At 39.2% G+C, this 21,857-nt stretch overlaps 2 protein-coding genes across 2 annotated transcripts in view; one reads left to right on the top strand and one right to left on the bottom strand.

Annotated features, from left to right (window-relative positions):
* LOC146638266 (protocadherin-1-like) overlaps positions 1–21,857 on the top strand; it is a 345,805-nt gene that overhangs the window by 269,449 nt on the left and 54,499 nt on the right. The gene's annotated exons all lie outside the window — the stretch shown is intronic.
* LOC146638268 (uncharacterized) lies at positions 3,786–7,670 on the bottom strand. The gene is made up of 7 exons (XM_085367167.1): positions 7,469–7,670; positions 6,635–7,224; positions 6,161–6,340; positions 5,652–5,792; positions 5,330–5,384; positions 5,016–5,169; positions 3,786–3,933 (listed from the first exon to the last, which is right to left on the bottom strand). The coding sequence occupies exons 1-7, from the start codon at positions 7,668–7,670 to the stop codon at positions 3,786–3,788; spliced, it is 1,470 nt and encodes a 489-aa protein (XP_085223293.1).

The following is a 21,857-nucleotide window of genomic DNA, read 5'->3' as shown; positions in this document are numbered from 1 at the left end:
CAGTTGAATTGTACCTCTGGTGCAAATTACTGACCTCTGTCATCATTTTAAGTGGGGGAACTTGCACAATCGGTGGCTGACTAAATACTTTTTTGCCCCACTGTAACTCTGCCTGGGCGTACATGCTCTCACTGATCATCCTCACAAATACAGAGAGTCATATTTATGGTAAATGGTAAATGGCCTGTATTTATATAGCGCTTTACTAGTCCCTAAGGACCCCAAAGCGCTTTACATATCCAGTCATCCACCCATTCACACACACATTCACACACTGGTGATGGCAAGCTACATTGTAGCCACAGCCACAGCCACCCACATATTTAGTTGCTATTGTACCCACAAATCCTGATCTATTGCATTTCACAACTTTCTAATTGCTACAACATGTGTTTATTAAGTTTTCACCTGCAATTGCTATTAAACTTACTGCTCGATGTTAGTCATCACCACCGACACGATGATGGAAGTGGAGGCAAGGGGAGGAGTGGGGCGCGTCAGGTTGTGGAGTGTTAAACCCCCTGTGGTCCGTCTGGAGGACGGAGCAGAAATTAAAGTCTCGCTAATTAGCGAGCGATAAAAATAGTTGTGGAAACGGTCGAATCTGGATCACAGTTTGCACACCGCAGCCTCAGTTCTGACACCACTGAGCTGCTGTCTGCTTCACATACAGAGAAGTCAAAACGCATTCATCCAAAGTGCTAAAAACATACTGCGCCTGGACTGTGAGAGTAAAATATGAATATGTATTTAAAACCATCGGTTTGATATATCAGGTACAAACACAGTCTGCGTTTCAAGTTTGGGTATTTTCATTTGACAATAGCATAAAAAGTGTATTTGAATATAATTTTACTCAGTTAATGATGGAGGTGAAACAGAAAGAATGTAGTAAAAATGGATATCTCAGATATCTCTCTGCAAAAGAAATAAGAAATCCAGCCAACAATGAGCTGCTCTCGACCTTGAACACATCACTACAAATTCTATTCTCAAATGGAAAAATATATTTTATGTCAGAAATAAATGGCTCCATGCATTAGCAGAGGACACGGTGTTACCCCAAAGCTTCATTTTTGTCTTGGTTTAATAAAAGAGATTGCATGATGAGATTAACCTGTGACCTTTCCCTCTAAAAGAAAACAAAAGATTGATGCATTTAATAAATGTAAATACATCACAGGTCAGCTGCATATCTGCAAACAAATTTGCAACCCATCTCTTTTCATGCCTTAATGAATAAATGATGCCGGTGAATGACGGTAATTCCCTGAGATGTGCACGTTATAATTCTCCATCTATCAGAAAAAAAAAGTGTGGAAACATGTTGCTTTGTACTCGTAATAGTAAAAAGTCTTGTTTGATCCGATTTTTTTTTTTTTTTGAATTTTTACGAGTCTAAAATTTGAGTAAAGGACTTCTAGCTCCCCTCTCAGGGGGATTTATAGATAAAACATTATCACCATCATCATCTGCATCAAACTGACTGAAGGGCCTGCAGAGACTTCTTGTCAACAGATTAGGAATCACTCGAAGAGAATTGTCCTCATCATTAATATGTGCATAACATGAACGAGCCGGCACGCCGCCACTGCTGATGAACAATGAGGCCGTTTCATCTTCATCTGAGTGTGACTGTGATGAATATTCAAACGAGGGAAACTCGGCTTTAAACGGTACACAGTGAGCCTCTTAGCTAAATCAGCGCTCGCTCCTTTATTAACATACTCGAATCTGTAATTATGCCCTGTTGCATGTTAGCTTTGCACAACACCACAAAAGATGTGACAAAAGGAAAGCACTGATGCTGTGTGATCAGAACCGCAAGAGCATATTTGCATTTATATAAGAAGCAGCTGAGAGTCAGCGTGTTCACTGTAAATACACTGGGAAAAAAAGGCAAAATCATCCTGTTATTCACCTAATGAATGAGTCTAAAGTATAATAAGTGCAGTAGTTTTTCCTCCAAATATATCCCAAAAAGCCTCATTGCTGTTTACAGTCACCAGATCTCAGAGCTTATTTACTTGTGAGAGATACTCGAACATCGTGTTGGACAGCATCGTCGGAAAAACCTCGCTCAGTTGCAAAGAGACCTGAATTTGTTCTGTTAGCAGGAGGTTACCCAGCATTCTACATCCTGTGCTGTTTTTGCTTTTAGCCTCTTAACATCCACCCAGAATCTTCTGTTGGTGCACATAGGGCCAGGTAAACATCCACCCCACCCAACCCCCTTTCAGATAGGTAAGGCTGAATTGAATTTAAGAAATATAATTTTCCAGTTAAATCCACTCATTTAGCACTTGGATAAAACATAATCAGCACTAAACAGGCTTCTGGTCCACATTAGAGAAGGTGAGTACCTCAGCTTACATAATGGCCAACAGAGGAGAGGAGAAACTCCCTTTGAAGAGAAAGAAACCTCCAGCTGGAACAGGCTCAGGATGGGAATGGTCTGTTTCGCCTGGCTGGGGTGAGTGCACTGTTAAAAAAAATTCCGTTATAAAACGGAAAAAGTGCTGGTAATTAATTACCAGCACTTTTTCCGTTATTGTACGGGCACTTCCGTAAACCTTAAAACGGATATTTCTGTAGATTTACCTGAGTTTTTCTGTACCATTGACGGACATTTCCGTCAAACCTAAAATGGAAAATTCCGTATTTTCCATAAATTTCGGCGTTATTGCACAGACAATTCCGTAAACCCTATAACAGATATTTCCGTAGATTTACCTGACTTTTTCTTTACCATTTACGGACAGTTCCATCAAACCTAAAATGGAATATTCCGTATTATTTAAGTACTCAATCCATACCATTTACGGACACTTCAGTCATCCTAAAATGTTTAATTCTGTACCATTCTCTATACCGTTTACCATCAATAAAGCACAAATGTAGAATCACAGCAATTATTTATTTCCTTTAACAGCTGCCAGTGCTTTAAAGTGATTTCACTTTTTGTGGTGAATGATTTGCAATATTTACACTACAACCATTAAAACATTCAGAACATCACCTTCACATTCAGAGAAATTTTACATACATAAACCAGCTGTTTTCTCAAAGAAGTACAGCCATGTCCTTTAACAGGGAGATGCCAAATCTAGCAACTTTTTAGCATCCACAGGCTGACAGGCATTAATAACAAATTGATTTGTTAAAGACAATGACAAAATAAGACAATAAAACTGCCAGCATTGCTGTTGCTGTCTCACCTGTCAGTGCAAAATGAGGAGCCCCCTCCAGGAGGATGCAGAAACCTACACCTCCAACTCCACATATCACACCGACAGGCAGAGCTCTGCAACCAGTGGCTGACCTTTCTACAAAAAACAAATAGAACATTAGAAGTATTACATTATACAACTTTTCTATAAAACATCAGTGCAGCAATAACAACCATGACCTTAGAAGGATGACTGTGCAACATGCCATAAAGAGATTTTTAAAACTCTTAAAACAACTTAAAACTAAAAAAAAATTAAAACTTACACCTCCAACTCCACAATGACAGGAAAAGCTTAACTGGAATGACAAATATCGCCCACCTTCCCTCCCCCTTAACATGGGGGATTTGAAACTGCAGCATGTGTGTTGTGGGCATCTAGTTAAAACATCTGAACTCACCTAATACTGTAAAAATCTGTATTTCTACTCCCAAGCCCCATGTTTTTGGATTTGCCTTTGTGTGTGTGTGTGTGTGTGTGTGTGTGTGTGTGTGTGTGTGTGTGTGTGTGTGTACATTCAGTCCAAAAAGGTATTTTCTGAGCTCTGAGAACAGCTCAAATGGCCCATTCAGATTCCTTCTGCTTGCATTCAAATTCCTTCAGCTGAGAAACCAGCTTGCACACCTGTGGAGGAATGAAGTGCCGTTTCTTCCCCTTCTTCTCTGCCTTGGAGCCTCGCTCAGGATTGACCCCAAAGAAAACTCTGAGGGAAAAAAAAACAACAATAGTGATATGCAGACAAAGTTTGCACATGTAGTGTGGCTTGACAGGAGTGGAGCAGTTCAATAAAATCCTACATTTGTTTTCTTCAATATGCCCCTATGTGTGAACCTCTCTATCATTCTAGTTGACCATCTGTCTAGAACCCAATGTTGTTGTGGTGCTGGTGCCAGTGGCTAAGCTCTCTTCCTTTGTCTTTTCAAGACACATGCATTCACACTGTGCATATACAGAAATGTTTGCAAGGGTGAGAAGTCTGCTTATCACCAACACATGACAGCATGCATCCTCAATGTGTATGCAGGGATATTATAAATGCACAGAACACAGAAGGGGATAGAAAACACAGTTGACATTGTCCTATCAAAAGGTGTAACAGCACATTTGAACACGGACTGTCCTGGGGGTTATTCAAACATGGAGTGGAGAAACTGTGACATTCAGTGCACGTTACACATCAGTACAAGTATTAACATTTGGGCATGAATCCACTATGTAGTATTTTTTAAATTAATATGTTTAGTCTTTCCTTCGGGGGGGTCCCTGGAACAACATATTTTGAGTTTGGGGTCTGCAGCCAAATAAATTTCAGTTTGTGTGTCTTTGACATGAAAAGGTTTGACCACCACTGACATAACCTGGTCTCAGGTGCTAATGGTTTTAAAGAGATAGCTCAAACGAATTTTGTGTCAACAAACCATTCTGAGAAAAATATGTTTTTGCTCCATTTCCCAACTGGAATCATGTTATGTTTGTTTTGTTATTGATTGACTTAGGACACTATTTAAAGCAAAAAGCATGTTACCTGCCCTTTAAAAAGATATGACACATTTATTCCAACAATAGTCTTCAACAGGGAGCTACAAAATCTCTGAACAAATCCATATTCAGGGGGATCATAAGCCAATAACAGCTGATCTAAAAGCTCACAGCATGTGACGACACATTTTGAGCTTGTACATCTCAGACAAACGGGTTTAGTGTAGATTGACAAAAAGCAGGTCAGGTGCAGAAAGGCACGGCAAAGTCACATTTACAAAGTATTTCCAAACAATGAGTGCTTACCTTTGCATGAATTCGAGAGTAAAAGCCATCTCCGGTGGGTATTGGACGTTGCAGACATAAAACATGGAGAAGACGTAGCTCAAGGCCACAATGGGAGAGGTGATGTGGTCAATGACAAGTAACCCATCAACAGCAATCTTGAATTGCTGGTCACCTTAAACACAGATAAAAACCATGTACCATTTACAAAAAAAAAAAAAATCCTATATTTTAAGGCAAGCAAAACATTTCTTTAATAAATATGACACAACAACAGCTTATAACAACAGCTAACAACAGCTTGCTGGGATACAAAAAAAGATTTAACTACAAACCTCTGATTAGGATGCATGGGGTCACTGGGAGTTCGACTTCAGGATCTGCAGAGATCTGTTTTGGTGACAGACATGATACATGAATTAATGTTTCCAGTACACACAAACCTGCTGGCAAATTGACTATCTGCTAGTGTCTTCATCAGACAGAGGTAGCCATTATGCAAAAACATTAATGTAAATAGTTTATAGATAGAGAGTTTATAGAGAATATCAGCAGCACAATTAGGGGAATCTATACTTCCTACTGTGGTTGGTTACTTGGTTCACCACTGGATGCAAATAATTATCTTGCACACAGTTTAAAATCTACAACATCTACCTCTTTTTTGTGGAAGAGTTTATAAGAGTCTTCCTTGAAGTATTTTGAAATGCCACAGATGAGCTGTATTGGACCTTCGCCCATCTTCATCCCTTTGGAGTCAAGGAAGTCATTGATCCCCTTTTCTTTTTTGGAAAGTTCCTGTTCAAGGTTCAAGGTGTTAATTTTGTACAAGTACATAAGACTAACACTCATTTTCGTTTGGAGCTATGGAGAGAATTTTGAAAAAAATAAAAATAAAAATGAATTATTTCATTTTCATTTGCAACCTGTTCTGTTTTGATCTCAAATGTCCTGCTTTTTTGGTTGTCACTTCCTGATTTTTGGTCTCAAATCTATTCCATTTGATTGTTCATCCAAGTTATTCTATTTGATTGGTTGCCAGTTTATCTTTTTTGGTCTCAACTCTCTTTTTGGTTGCAAATCTTTTTCTGATTGATTAATAAAGACAAAATTCTCTCCATATGGAGCAGCACAGCACAATCATAATAATAACAATAACAACACACCTGTGCCAGCTTGTTTTGTACAGAGAAGCCAAGGAGTTTAGATGCATGATCAAACAGGTGAGGAACTTCAAACAGGAACGGCCACTCGTCCTTTACAACGGCAATAGTGGTATCATCATCGTTGAGGATTTCACGCTGAATGGGATATGTTTCAGTCATCAATTTTCGAACAGATGACTCCTAAAGATATGAGGCAGTTAGACAAACAGTCGAACAGTTAGTCAAACTAACCAATTAAAATAATAAAACAGGGTATCAATTTCAATTGACTATGGGCATAGTGATCTACAGACGATCTACAATTTCACAATGTGTCCTAAATTGTACTTGGACCCAGACCTTATCGCATTACTCCTGCTATATACTATTGCTGTGTGAATGGTTGTATGTCTAGATGGTGGACTGTAGGAACCGAATTGCCCTTCGAGGATTAATAAAGCTTTCTGTATCTGTAATGGATGATTGCAGACCCACCTGAAGATCCTGGGTTTGAAAGGCACGTTTCAACTCATCTCGTTTAGACAGCAGGTCTTCTCTACACACGGCCCCCTCAATGATTGGATCCCACGCCACACATCCATACAGATCTGAATTCCTGGGCCTTTTCTTTGTTGAATTTTCACCCCCTGCTTGCCTCTTCAGTGAGCTTTGTGGCCTCTTCATATTTTCAATTCTGTGTTCCAGCTGACGAAAGAGAGTTTCAGAACCATCTTTTGCAAAAGGTTTGTTTCCAAACGGCTCTGTCAGCTTGAAGGAGGCAGGATATTGTCCTACAATCATACTGGCGAGTTCCCTCAGCTTTTGTCTACCAGGTCTTCCTGGGTGTTTATGGAGGTAATCTTCAGCGACGATCCGAACCATCTCTCGTCTGTCTTTCCCCATTATGTACTTTTTTTCACGCAACTCATCCATGACTTTTGAGGGAAATTTGTGCCATGGTACAGAATATGCGTCTTGGGATGGGGAGTCGGCTGTCTCAGGTGGTGTTGAGGGCAGCTGAAACCTCTGTGGTTCAGGTGTTGATGAGGGGCCAGGCCGGGTGAACTGCGGTGGAGTTTGTGAATCTATGGATGACATGACAAACATCTCCATAAATTAAACACATCACAATTGTTGCAAATCAATTAATACATTGGTCCTCAATGTCCAGTTTGGGTCAACCAGGAATACAAATGGACCTAATTATGAAAACCAATTATAGAGTAATTATTGCCATGTACAGCTGATGGCAACTTTTTTTTTGCATTTTTGGAATAAACCTTTGTAGTTTCAGAAAACTTGCATTAAAACAGAGGGGCAAAAACTCACCTGCTTCCAATGCTTTGACAGCTCTGACGAATCTTTTGCACTGAATGAATGGCAGAGTGTCTTTAATGTCCTCCGGGTCCACAAGGCTCAGGTCATCTACAGAGAGAACTCCTAATTCCTCCAGTTTAGCCATGAGTGTATCCATCTGATCGCTACTGAGCGATGGCATTGCTTTCTTGACATAGTTTTTCACAAGTTCCATGTTGGTGTGTGTTTAAGAGGAATGAGCCACCGAGTACCTCTCTGGTAAGAATAAAGTGGATGATAATCAGCAAGTTTGTTCAAATCATGGCAACTGAACAGGTCAGAAGCATTTTCATCAAGTTCATAGAGTCCAAGCTCAGGTATCCAGCTGGCAGTTTTCCCTCGAAGCAAAAGTAGGACAGTAGTTTCATTTTTTACAAAAATGCTTGCTATTTGTCCTAACTGCAGTAGTCCTTTTGTGTAGCTCAGTAAGACCAGCATTCCATTTGCATATGTAGTGCCTTTAACCTGCACACTCTCTGTGACAACTGAGTTACTTGAGTTCAAATCAAATTCTCCAACCACTGTCTTTATGTTCTGGTCATAGAGCTCTGGATAGAACCGTGTTGAGTCTGAGACATGAACCTGGGAACGAAACAAGGTACCACAAGACTGATAAGCCTGAAGCAACTGGTGCCGTTCAGCCAGAGACTTGGTTACATTTATGAAGTTCTTACTTGCTCTAATGCACCTTTTAAAATAAGAATGTTTTGATTCAAAGCGCATTGTCCAAGTATATATGAGTGGGCCAAATTGTAAAGTCAAGTGTGCATAGTGAAGCAGATAGTGGTGTTTTGGTCTAAGTTGAACTCTTGGAAACAGCTCTTGCCTCAATTCCACATACAGTTCAATCAGTCCCTTCATGAAAGCAATCTGCAACTCTGAGAGCCGAGGTGCACAGACAAATTCAACAAGCTCCCTCAGAAGTAGTACAAGTCCCCATACTTCATTATCAGCATCTTCAATTGTGTCATGCACCAAAACAGGCAAGAATTTCAAAAGCCACCTGTTTTGGGCTGCATGTCCTCCAAGCCTGGCTCCTGTAGTGGGAATAGTGTTTAGCTTGTCGCTGCTTTCACCAGGAAATGATTTGATTCTTTCATTAAGAACCTCATAACTGAACCACTTTTGTGTTCTGATTAAGAACTGCAAAAACAATGCCAAATCATAATCTACTACCCCCTCAAACAGATCATGAGCTAAACAAGCTGGTAAGCCTGGCTGACACACATGAAAGTTGGACAGTTTGTTGAAAACACTGTCACATTTAACACCGTGATGAGTGTGTACTTCATTGTTACTTTCCAGAAACCGCACAGTCTCATTATGATCAGCTGGATTTCTATGAGTGAAAACTGTGAGAGGGTTCGACTGAAATTCACTTTTTGTTGCCAAACAGTATCTGCAGAAATATTGAGCTGTGCTGAAATTTTCTGTAAAGCCACCAATCATGTGGGAGCCCAGATTATCGCCCATTATGCACGCAACAGTGCCTTTATATATTTTTCCATTGAAAGATATGCCCCTTTCCTCCAGCTCACACAAGTCTGACACTAGCTTATTGAAAATCTTATCCATTCCAAAGTATTTGCAATCTTTCTCTACACAGAGTAATGCCAACTGTATCTGATCAACAGTTGATCGTTGGTGTGGATGAAAATTTCCAAGTGTGAAGTAGACAGCCAATACTTTATGCTTTGTCTTGGCAGATCCGAGTGGATTAGCCACCTCAAAAGCATCCTGAAAGAGCATTACCTTTAAACTGTCTGGGTCTGAGGAAAACATGGCATTGGATTTGATGGCCCACCCATCAGTGACATCACACAGTACATCATCTTCAGAATTTGAACTAGGACTGTGCTGATCTAAACCTTGCTGTTTCAGAATTACTTTGAGGGTTTCCAGTATTGGGATGTAATGATAGTGCCTCTTCTGGCCACTGCGATTGCGTCCAAGAAAGACTTCAACAGGTTCAACATAGTCATAGTGTGACTTGTAATATTTCAGCCTCTTGTGTTGCGTAGTTAAATGACCCTTTTCATGTAATGCCTTGTGCATAGGGCTCTGCTCGTATATACTATTCCCAAGAGATGTTACAGTCTCCTTTGGAACACCATACTGCCCCAGTTCACAGGCTAGTGCATCCACAGTATATTCCTGTTGAATATCACTTATAGTTCTCATTTCATTTGCTATTTCTGTTATTGTGGAGGCTGGAACCAAATATTTTGCCTGTAAACCCAAGTAAAACTGAGCAAGACTCTCTGTGAAGTTGTCTTTCACTTGATCACTGCAGAAATTATCACTTTGTTCTGCATCAATGTTAAAACTTTCAGGTTCTTCAGGTGATCCTTCACCTTGGAAAGACCGTTCTGTTAGTTCACATATATGAACTGGGGCTATCTTGGTAACATCCCACCCTTTATGGTATCTGGAAATATGCGTTAAAAATGATGACTTTACATTGAATGTCTTAGAACATCCATCAAAGGGACATGTTACAGTCAAACCCTCATCTATGTGACCACTCAAATGACACTTTAAAGTTTTAAGATCATCATATTCACTGCTGCAAAAATTAAACAAGCACCTTAACTGTACAGACACATTACGGTTCCATGTTTGTGTGCTCCTTCTGTCTACATGAGCTCGTGACATATGCACAGCAAGGCTACTGTATGTGTTAAACTTCCTTCTGCAATCCCTATGGCCACATAAAAAAGATACATTATTATTATTTCTGTGTGTTCGGCAGTGTTTCAAGTAATCAGTCGAAGACCGAGCGTTAAAGCCACAAATGTTACAAGTCAACATTTTTAAGAGATTGAATTTGCCAATTGAAGGATAGCCAGAATCAGAACAGAATCAATATGAAAACAATAAATTTATATCAGCACAGTGAAGCACATTCACTTTTCAGGTACCTTCAAATAAGTAATCTGCGTTGGGCTGCATGGGCCACTCTCTTTGGGCTGCAATGTTTTCTGCAATGAAATCTGATTCTACTTAACTATCACCCCTTTTAATTATTACCATGTTCAGTTGCATGCTAACGTAACACAGCGAGCTATAACAATACACACATGTGGCTAATTTACACACACACACACACACACACACACAAGCGCGCGCATCCAACTTATGGGCTAACGTTAACTTTAGTTGGGCAAACCACGCTTCAAAATAACGCAAAACCCACACATTCAAATGTTACCATGAAACACACACGGCTACCAACTGACTATCGAGACCAAATTTCATGTAAGAGGGAGGGAAAAAATGGTTTTTGACGTACTTACGAAGCGCAGGCGGCTGGCTAATGCTAACGCAGCTAGCAGCAAACGTCCACTCACATACACACCACTACCAACTGCCTATCGAGACCAATTTAATGTACGAGGGGGAACAAGGTGGCACTCAATTCTCATTCTCATTCCACACAACCAACCTGTTTCCAACTTTCCTTGTGACTTGCAGAAATTTAGGTAGGCACTGACCGCACTGAAAGTAATGGCGTCGGAATATTCTGGGTGGGGGAGAAAATTCTGCCTTGCGCAACAGCAAACTTTCCGTATTTCGCAAAACGGAGCGAATCCGTAGCAAATCCACGGTAAAGGGACCCCTAAATTTACGGATTTTTTTAACAGTGTGGAGCAGAGAAAGGAAGTGAGTAACAGCACACAAAGACCTAGAAGGTTCAAGGGGCAGATCAGAAATATGCTGCTCCAGGCAGAGAGAGCTGAAGTGTACACAGGGAGAAACAGAACCTAGAGGAAAAGCAAAAACTATGAGAGAAAGTTAACAGCGTGCAGCCATGGAATATGAATGCATGAAGAGCAGTGTTGGTCAAGTTACTTGAAAAAAGTAATCAGTAACTAATTACTGATTACTTCCCCAAAAAAGTAATCCTGTTACTTTACTGATTACTTATTTTCAAAAGTAATTAATTACTTAGTTACTCAGTTACTTTTTAAAAAACACGATTTACAACCTGAATAGGTGATAAAGCGATAGATCTCTCAGCCTAATTCTACTTTTTCTACATAATCCATCATACAAAATGTAATCAAATGGAAAAGTCCCTTTTTAAAACTTTTTTTATTAGTTTTAATCTTTTAACTTCATGCATCAAGCAAAAATGTAATTATATGCAACATTCACTGACTGGAAGAAATTTGTTTAATATTTAAACCTATTTTCTGCACATTCCAGCACATAATTTTTTTTTGTGTTTACACTCAGTCTTTCAAATAGATGCAAGTAAAACACAGCAGAAAATAAATAAATCAAAGACTAGCGGTCCTGTTGCTCTATTTTCACCTGTAAAGCAGGAGTGGAGTAGGCGGAGGTTTACCCTGGTGCAGGTGTGCCGCAGCGGTCAGTGGAAGGATACGGCAGTTTCTCTGTGAATTTCCCATTACGTGGTAGCGCACTCGGTGCTTGCTTGGAAGTTTAGGGGGGGTTTTTTCGCTGTAAAAATAAGTTTTCTTCCCACGCACAATGCTAATGGACGCTAATGTTTCTGTCACTTTTTATGGAATCAAACTTAAAGTAAGGTCAGTACTTCCACACTTTAAACGCTGCACGCTCATACTCTCTCCCATACTCGATATATGATCCACTGTTGATCTGCACACAGCTGTTGTCACGAACGTAGCACTTGCTTACATGAGACATTCTCGCAAAAAAATCACGGTTTTAGTAACGCAGTAACGCAGCGTTCCTACGGGAAAGTAAAGGTAATCTAATTACCGTTTTTGCAATAGTAATCCCTTACTTTACTCGTTATTTGAAAAAAGTAATCGGATTACCCATCTCTGATGAAGAGTGACAGAGAGAGGGAGGAGCAGTGTCCTGCAGCGTTTATGACACAGGTGCAACAATGAGTTCATTATGAAAACCTCTGACAGAAACAGGTTCAGGTCTTGATCATCTAGATGGGAGAAGATGTTCTTTCACATAAAAGAACCATTTTTAAGTATGTTCCAGAACAAATTCTTCTTAACCAGCACACCAGAATTTAAATGCCCCGATACAAAGTTTAGATGGTAAATGGACTGATTCTTATATAGCGCTTTTCTACTCTCCCGGAGTATACAACATGCCACATTCACCCAATCACACCCATTCTCACAAGCACTTTCTCTATACATAGTGCTTTCTAAGTGCATTCACACTCCGATAAATGCATCGGAGAGTAACTTGGGGTTAGTATCAAGGATACTTGACATGCAGACTGGAGGAACCATCAACATTCCGATCAGTAGATGACCTGCTCTACCTCCTGAGCTACAGCCGCTGATGATGATGTACCCATGATAGAATAGCACGCTGACAATCACAGCTCGACACTGCTGGTGTCTCTTTTTGTGTCTGTGTGGAGATGCATCAGTTTATGGACACAGTGAGACGAGCAGCACGGGACCCACTCGTCACCGACGGTAAACATTCAGTTAAGTTTTATTTATACAGCATCAAATCACAACAACAATTGCCTTTATATTGTAAGGTAGACCCTACAATAATACATAGAGAAAAACCCAACAATCATACGACCCCCTATGAAGATGCACTTTGTCGACAGTGGGGACGAAAAACTCCCTTTTAACAGGAAGAAACCCTAACCAGCACCAGGCTCAGGGAGGGGTGGCCATCTGTCGCGACCGGTTGGGGAGAGAGAAGGAAGACAGGATAAAGACACGCTGTGGAAGAGAGCCGAAGGTAAAGTAAGTGAAAATAAAAAAGTAAAAAACAAGTGCAAATGAAACTAAATCAAAACAAAGTGAAGTTGCACACACACTCTAAGAAATGAAACATGGGCTTTTTTAAAATTAATTCTTAGTTTTATGTTCAATATACTTAAAATTGTTAATCTTATGGGTGTAATTAATATTTTTAAATTTGATTTAATTAATTCTATACCGTTTTAATGTTAAATAATATTGATATTTCCAATTTATTGAACACATTTAATTAAATCCAAAGAGCCCTTTCCACATCCTTTCTGAGCATGCGCAGAGAATGAAAAAAAAATCTTCGCGCATACGCATTGACCTTCTTCATCGACGCCACAGTGTGCTTTGGCCACGTGTCTGGAAAGAGGGATTAATCACGATTCATCCGTTGGAGTTAAGGTAATTTCTTCCTATTTTTAATAGAATATAATTTAACTAGTACTTTGTGATAATATATGGCGTATATTTTTCCGGTAAATATGTGGGCAGTATGTGTTCTGTAGGTTGTAGCATTTTGCTAGCATTGGAAACATTCATTTGCATATTGTCCCATCTGCGTTTAAAATTTCATTCGAACTCCGAATAGCACACTTATTTTATTTGTTTTATTGCACTATCAAGTTAGGAGAACGTTAGCCCGAACAAGAATTGGGATACATGTGCAGTGATTGTCGACGAGTCCATACTCTGTTTCACTGAAGAGAACCGCTAGCTGCGTAGTTTGCATATCTTCGCGCATCAAGTCTCAAAGAGACCTCTGAAGGTGACCCCTGCTTGCCCCCAAAAATAAAATCAAGTATACTGGGTGGTTATTGCTCCGTTTGTTTGCTACGGTGTCAAAGATATTGGACTTTTACTTAATAGGTCATTGAGAGTTGAAGAGCCCCCCCCCCAAGCAAAACGACAACGGCCAAAAATAGGCCAAAACATGCCACAAAATGCTCTGCTTGGTTAGTGCTTGTTTGCCGGTAAAATGAACATTTGTGCTGCTACGGTTAACCGGTTATTAATGTTTTATTTTTCCGCGATGACGTCACGGGCGTCGAGCACGCTCCCCGTGCTTACGGGCGCGAGTGAGCGTCCGGGTGATGTAGAAGTCGTAGGAAATGCTCGCTCGCACCCGAGCATTTTGTGGCATGTTTTGACCTATTTTGGGCCATTTTCGTGTTGCTTTGGGGGGGGGGGGGGACTCTGAATGACCTATTAAATAAAAGTGTAATATCTTTGACACCTAGCGATACAAACGATGATTTTACCAGCACAAACCGATACAAACGGAGCACTAGCCACCCAGTATACTTGATTTTATTTTTGGGGGCAAGTGGGTCACGTTCACAGACTGGGCTGCTCCGGTATATAATGGTAAACGTGCTCACAGGAACAGATTTATGAAATGAGTAATAGAAATTTTGGAGCATTTGAAATTTAACTTGTATTATTAATACATTTTAAAAGAAACAGGATTGTTCTTAAGTTTAGACCATCTCTGTGCTACCCCTTTGCATGTGTCTCACTGTACACGATTAATTTTTTCTGTTTTTCTTTTTCTCTCAGGTTGCTGGTTGTGGAATTTGGAGCTGCGGAGATTTGAGCTGTGCTCCAAAAGTGCATGTTGAAGGTACCTAATGCTTTCATATTATTTACTTTTTCCTTAATACGCAATTTTACATTTTGAATTCTCTTATTTGGTCTTTTAGGTTATCACCACAGTTCCACTGCTGTCCACATTCATGAGCAGTCTTGACCAGTACTCTGACCAGTTGATGAAGATTCTACGAAAAAAAGGAGGGGAAACAGCGCGGCGGATCACAGCAGCGTTGTCTGCAATTTCACAGGTATTCTGTCTTGTTATAATGTTCTGTAACTAATAGATTAGTTGCAGGTTGATCTCAGGTCTGGTTATTAACCTGTATTTTTAACTTTCTTGGGTCATTTTATGCTTGTTCTCTCCTGCGTTATACTTCTCATCTCGCTTTTGGCTTATATTCTGGACTTGGTCCTGACACAAAGCAGAACTAAGTAACTCATGCCCCTAGAGGCCATAAGTGCCGTTGCTGGCATTGTAGCTTTTTTCTTTTCTTTTTTTGTTACTCATTAATTGTCCAAAGGAATAATTAGCTACACTGAGAAAAGACAAAGGCAGACAACATTTCACATTTCGCCACAACTCAGTGACACAGTAGATTATTTTTTTTCACTCAAACTTGGTATAAATACTGCAAATGTGGTGGTAGCCCGCATACCTCATATTAACGTGACAGTGTGTAGTTTTTTGTCATTAATTTTTGGAAATCTCTATCAAAATGTTTTTGATTCCTTTGAACAGTACTCCTATGCAACAACACTTATCTTCCTTCTTTCGGGTGGTACACCACGCTAAAGCTGCATTTTCCACGACCCAATGTATCGCAATCAGTGTAATTGGACTCATAACTTATAATCTTTATGGGAATGAATTGGTAAGCTTCTCATTCTCTAACACAAAAAACTACTTGCTTGCAAAAAGCATGTTTAAAATTACTTAAACAATTATGAATTGGTTAAAAAACAATAAAAATTGACTTAAGTTCTGTGGGGGTCTCTAAAAACTTCAAAAAAGTAATTGCGCTGCATGTGTTGTTGTTTAGAGTTCCCGAATCAAAGTGAAGCGTGAATGCATCCTTAAAGCTGTGATTATATACCTGAATGAGAACCCTGAAAATCTCATCAAAGAGTACATGGTAAGTTTATTTTTAAAGGGATATTCCACCCCTCAGTAAAATTTTGACTGTCATAATTCCCAGAGTTTTGTAAGTTGAAAAATGTATTTTCTAAACAAGCCCAGGCATTCTCCTGTTCAGGCAGTAATCAGTTTTCTTTAAATTAGCTTACAACAATAAAGTGCATGGGAAATACTAGGATTTTGTTTCCATTCACATTGTTTTATGCGAAACTAAAGAAAATGACCCTGGTCAGCAGAATATTGATAATATTATTAATGCATACTCCTTCTGCCCTCTGTCCATGTTTCATGTATCTTCTTCTTGGTCTTTATTTGGTGATAGTCTTAAATCCACATTTTTCTTTGGTCTGTTCTCCTCAATCTCATTCAGGGATATGTGTAATTAAGATAGTGTGGACCATTTTAACTAAAATGGAGTGAATAGATAGATGATGCAAGGACCAAAATACAATGGATTTAAAATATTTCTGTCCTTTTCAGGATTTCAACGTGATGGAAGCTGAAGAGCTTGAGAGGATGGATTTGGCGTGTTTATAAAATAATCCATGAAGGAGCACAGCCTGATTACTCCCTTGAAGATGTTGGCATCATTATCGAGAGATGCACAGTCTTGCAGGATCTTCACGATGTGGCGAGCGGGTGTGCACTTTTGTTTGGGCTAATTTACTGCCTCAATCTGAGTTACCCAAAGCCACTTCGCTACACATTTGAGTTCTTCCAGAAGGTGCTCATGGGGCTGGAAGACAAAAAACTGTCTAACAAAATACAAGTGCTGAAGAACAAACTCTGCCAAAAGGAGACGCAATGACTCTTCTAGATTGAAATGTCTCCCAAAATAAGTGCTCTGTTTTACTGTTTAAAAGTTTATAAATATATATATGTTGATCCTTGTTTGTAAATATTTTGTCATAGTTTTTAATATTTAGGAGATTTACTCTTTTGATTGTGGAAAAGAAAACATAATTCAGAAACTGAGTTTTTGGAACTGAGGACAAAATTACGCAGATGGATATATTTTCTTGTTTCACAACATTTTCTTCAGTTTGAGTTGCTGTGGTAATTCTGCAGACTGTAGCCATTGCAGACCTACAACTGTAGATCCTGAAATCATCCTACTCCTCACTACACTGTCACTTAGTTGAAACTGGAAAGTTGTTTCAGATGTTTACATTTTATTTTACACACTTCATTTAATGTTGCATTATGCAGTGTTGTTTCCCTGTTTAAGCTTTGCCTCATTGAAGGCTTTTGTTCAAGTTGTTAAAGCAACACAATTTTTTTTTTTTTTTTTTTTTTTTTTGTATTTACACTTCATATTAGTTCTCGTGTACCAGGTTTCCATTGTAGGTCAAGGATCTTGAGTGTTATAAATGTTAAAGTGTATGTGCAAACAAATGTGAAAAGGTTCTAAGGTTGTCACCTGTACTCAAGTTAAGTACTGGATTTTTGGTCTTAGCATTTAATTAAGAATATTTTGAGATTTGCTATATGCATTTTTTTATTGTAAAATTTATTATATAATAGAAAACTTATAATTCTGAATCCGATTTTTGGAACTGGGGACTAAATCGTTTTTACCTTTTTGTGTCACTTAACTATTTTCTGTACTGTAATTGCATTATACAGTGATTTTTAAGTTGCTGTGGTAAATCTGCAGATCTGACTATAATCACAGTTGTATTGAATTTGACATCTTACGGCACACTACAATGTCACTTTGTTGAAACTCGGAAAGTTGTTTCCAATGTTTAAATTTTGGTCATGCACTTTAAGCATTTAATATTGCCTTATGCAGTGTTGTTCCCTGTAGAAGCTTTGCCTTGTCAAGGCTCACCGTAAATAAAGTTGTTGATGCAGCACCCTTTTTTTGCATTTACACTTTATGTAAGCTTTAGTGTAAGAGTTTTCTATTGAAGTGCAAGGATCTTGAATGTTATAAATGGTAACTCGTGAGCAAGTGTAAAAAGGTTTTTGAGTTGTCACCTGTACTCTGTAGTTAAGTGTTAGACCTTTGCTGAAGACCTCTGAAAGGTCCAAACACCTAATTACAATGTATAGATGACAACTCAGGAACCTTTCTAGACTTGTTTTGTTGATACCTAAACATTTAGCATATAGATGAAACTATTAATTAAATCATAATTAATCAAATTAATTAGGTCCAAAACGCAATCTAAATGGTGCCATTAAATTCAAATTAATATTGTCAATTGAACCTAAAGCAATACAGTTAATAAAATGAACAAAGTGTTTAAATTCTAATTAATGGTGTTAAATAGTAACAATGAAAGGAAAGCTGTTGCTTTTATAGAACAATTTCACTTCTGATATACATCACCATTGAAATTGCAGATAACAACCATATTGATTTATGTTTAATTGACCAGGTTTTGTGGAAAAGATTGCCTTAACTTTGTCAATTAAATCCAACGTTTTATTTCTTAGAGTGCAGGACACCGAGCCACAGCTGACATAGCTGTTAAATAAATAACTTGCTAATAAAAACACATTCTCAAATCATGTGCATTACTTGAATGTTCAGATAAGCTTTAAATCGGCAGGGGCAGAGATTACAGCAATAAAAAAAATAGAGCCACGAAGGACATTTAGAACTCGACACCTTCAAATATGAAAACAGAAAATGGGAAATCAGGAGCCAGACTTCACCCCCCCATGCCAATGATGAAAATTCTGATATATGGTGCAGCCCAGAGACTACAACAGCCAAAAGGCATGCTAACAAACACAAAGAAGTAAAATTGTGTAAGTCCAACAGAACAAAAGTTGAATAGTAATGTTCAATGAATGTATAAGTAAGCAGTCCTTCCAAGTATACGGGAGCAAGACCCAGAGGCTTTTATATTTGCATTATCTTTATTTTAACATGTGCTTTTGCTCTTCAATTTAAATAAAAATGAGTAATTCTACTAAAACATAGAAAAATGATGTGAAAAAACATTGACACTTTCTTTTATCATAAGCTTAAAATAAGATTTCGGTTGGCTTCATGTTCACTCACAGCAATTCAAATCTAAAAGTGAACATAAAGATCAAAGCGGACGTTCAAACCCTAATCATAAAAAAACATCTCTAAAGGATAAACATGTTTTTAAAACTGTATTTTTTACAGTGTGCAGGCAACCCAGGCTGCTGCTGAAGATCTGTGGACCGAAGAGATTATCTGGATTTATCAGCTTTGGCCATTTTACCAGAGATTTTCATTTTTTCTCCATCAGTTAGATGGAAAACAAACCTGCATGAATACAAATCAAACACCCCCATTTAGAAATGGAAGATGACTGGATCAGATTTACCTTCCTGATACCAGCGGCAAAGAGGATTTTGTTGGAGTGGAGTCCACATGGCGCTCACATGTGTTCACTGTCATCAGAAACACAGCAAAAGTGGAGATCTCCAAACAAACATCATGAAGCAGGAAGATAAGACGCAACGCAGAGAGCGAGAGAGCGAGCGAGAGAGGATTAAACAGATTAAACACTGAAGTCAAACTGTCAGAGCTGCACGATGTCTGCACACAGACCTGCAGTCCAAGCTCATACAAACCACAACACAAAAGTGTTTGCATGAAGCAAATTAATCGAAAGACAACAAATAAAACTAACATAAAACAAACAATTTAGAGTCATATTTAGAAATAAAATAGAAATAAATGATTGACGAAAAAAAAAACTACTTGCAACAGGAGAAATCACTGTGAAATCATAAGCAGTCAACGTGGATTTCCAGCAACTCCCGTAATTACATCAGTTGTTTGTGCCGTGTGAAATGGCTCATGTAAGTGTGTGCAAAATGAAATATCATCTAGAATCGTAACTACCAAACAAATACGCGTCACTTTTTAGTTTGGATAGTTTGGATCCCAGTGAAGCAACAAACTCGAGCTGTAGGAGCGCTGTGCTAGCAAGAGTGTGTATTTACAGTGTGTCCAGCTGGGTGTGTGGCAGTCTGATGCTGCATGTGTACTTGACACAGAACATAAAACAGTGTGAGGTTGTAGTGTGTATCTTGTTTGTGCATGTGTGATCAGTAGAAACTGTTTGTGTCTTCCTTTCACTTTAACCCTGCAGGCGTTGCCCTGGGCGTTCCAACCCCTGCACAAGAACTCCCAAACACACACACACACACACACACACACACACACACACACACACACACACACACACACACACACACAAGCCTGAATCAGAGCTGCAGTTTTTTTGAGCAGTGTCCTCCAGGTTTCATCCCAGAAGGCTGTGCTACCTGTGCTCCCAACTGATAAACCTTTAATGAAGCTAGGCTAGCAGCTTCTATCTGCTTCAGCTGAACATGGTGTAGATACAAGTTCTAGGAACTACAAAATTCAAAGCTCTTCATTACTCTGGCTGTTGTGAAGTTTGGGTTTGGTGTCACACTGCAGAAAAACTGGGAGCAAATCAGACGCCTCGCTTAGTTTCCTAGACATTTGCACCAGAAGCTTAGATGAAATCAAGACACATCTTCTCATTTAGGCAGAAGGTAATCACAGCCATAGTGCTTTCTGATATGTCCAGGATATGTCCCTCAACGCACACATTAAACAGACATAATGGATGCCTTCTTTCATTTGTGTCGTATTGAAGTAATCGAAGAACATCCTGTCTCAGAGTGATGCCGAAAAAGAAGGCATGCATTTGATGCTTTTAGGCCCGACTATTGTAACTCTATTACATTAAAAACTCCATGAAAAACCTTCAGTCGATCCAAAATGCTGCAGAAAGAGAACCGACAGAGACTAGAAGCATTCTCTATATTAGTTTCTCTTCATTGGCTCTCGGTTATATCCTCATAGGTCTGTAAGGCTGGAGGTTTATTTCTGGTTCTAATTGTCGAGAAGAAGAAGCAGAGCCTTCAGCTGCACTGAACTACTGTAATACTTTATACCAGGGGTGGGGAACTCCACGCTTCAAGCTATCGTGTCCTGCAGGTTTTAGATCTCACCCTGGGTCAACACACCTAAATCAAATGATTAGTTCATTATCAGGCCTCTGGAGAACTTCAAGATGTTGAGGAGGTAGTTTAGCCATTTAAATCAGCTGACACATCTAAAACCTAAGGACACTGGCCCTCGAGGCCTGGAGTTCCCCCACCCCTGCTTTGTACATTACAGGACCTACAGGAACCCTCGTGCCATGAAGCTCCTGGTGCACAGATTTTATGCCCACGTTAATGTCAGAGGTGGTTCAAAGAGCTACATCTCTCCCCTGTGTTCATATGAGATAAGAACGTTTTAGTGCCTGAGCAGAGATTCAATCAGAAAACCTCAGGACTTCCAGCCACTGCTCAAGCAAAACTAGTTCTTTCAGCTCCTTTCTTTCGGGTCACACCGTGGATCATCTGTCTCTCTGCATTTACATGTCCTCCTTCACTACATCCATGAATATTCTCTGTGGTCCTCCTCTTTTTCTCCAGCCTGGCAGCTCCCTGTTCAAACAATCGACTAGATTCTATTTGTGTAGTTTTTCAAATAGTTTAATATTTAAAAAGGACGACTTTTGTTTTGCTTCCATGAAAACTGGAATAGTTTCCCCAGATATCCTCTAAGGATACTAGAGCTTGATGGAGGTCAAAATGTCCATTGTTAAAATGTCCTGAATGTAAGGAAGTTAACGTTTATTCAGACAGATGCATAATTATTTACCAGTTGTTGTTTTTCACTCTTGTATTATTCCATGGTGAGCTTGTCTTCCAGATTAATCTTTTGTATGTGGATGTATTTGGCACTCTGTGAATTTCTTGGCTGACAGACAAATAACTGCTCACAGCTTGCTCACACTGTACTATCAGTCAGATATTGACAGCAGCTCCTTCCTCTTTTAGTTTTTGCTGTGCTCAAGTGAAAAAAGCCACAACGATGCTGTTGTTACTT

Source organism: Diplotaxodon limnothrissa, linkage group LG2, assembly GCF_057381915.1.
Source record: "Diplotaxodon limnothrissa isolate DT_005_m linkage group LG2, D_limnothrissa_male_GT1.1, whole genome shotgun sequence".
NCBI lineage: Eukaryota > Metazoa > Chordata > Actinopteri > Cichliformes > Cichlidae > Diplotaxodon > Diplotaxodon limnothrissa.
This window is presented reverse-complemented; position numbering and strand designations above follow the sequence as displayed.

Excerpts from the sequence above, each read along its gene's own strand:
- LOC146638268 (XM_085367167.1), bottom strand. The coding sequence starts at position 7,670 with ATGGAACTTGTGAAAAACTATGTCAAGAAAGCAATGCCATCGCTCAGT. Across the intron at positions 6,341-6,634 it reads TTCAAACCCAGGATCTTCAG|GAGTCATCTGTTCGAAAATT; the intron begins GTGGGTCTGCAA and ends TCATATCTTTAG. Across the intron at positions 5,385-5,651 it reads AACTCTTCCACAAAAAAGAG|ATCTCTGCAGATCCTGAAGT; the intron begins GTAGATGTTGTA and ends TCACCAAAACAG.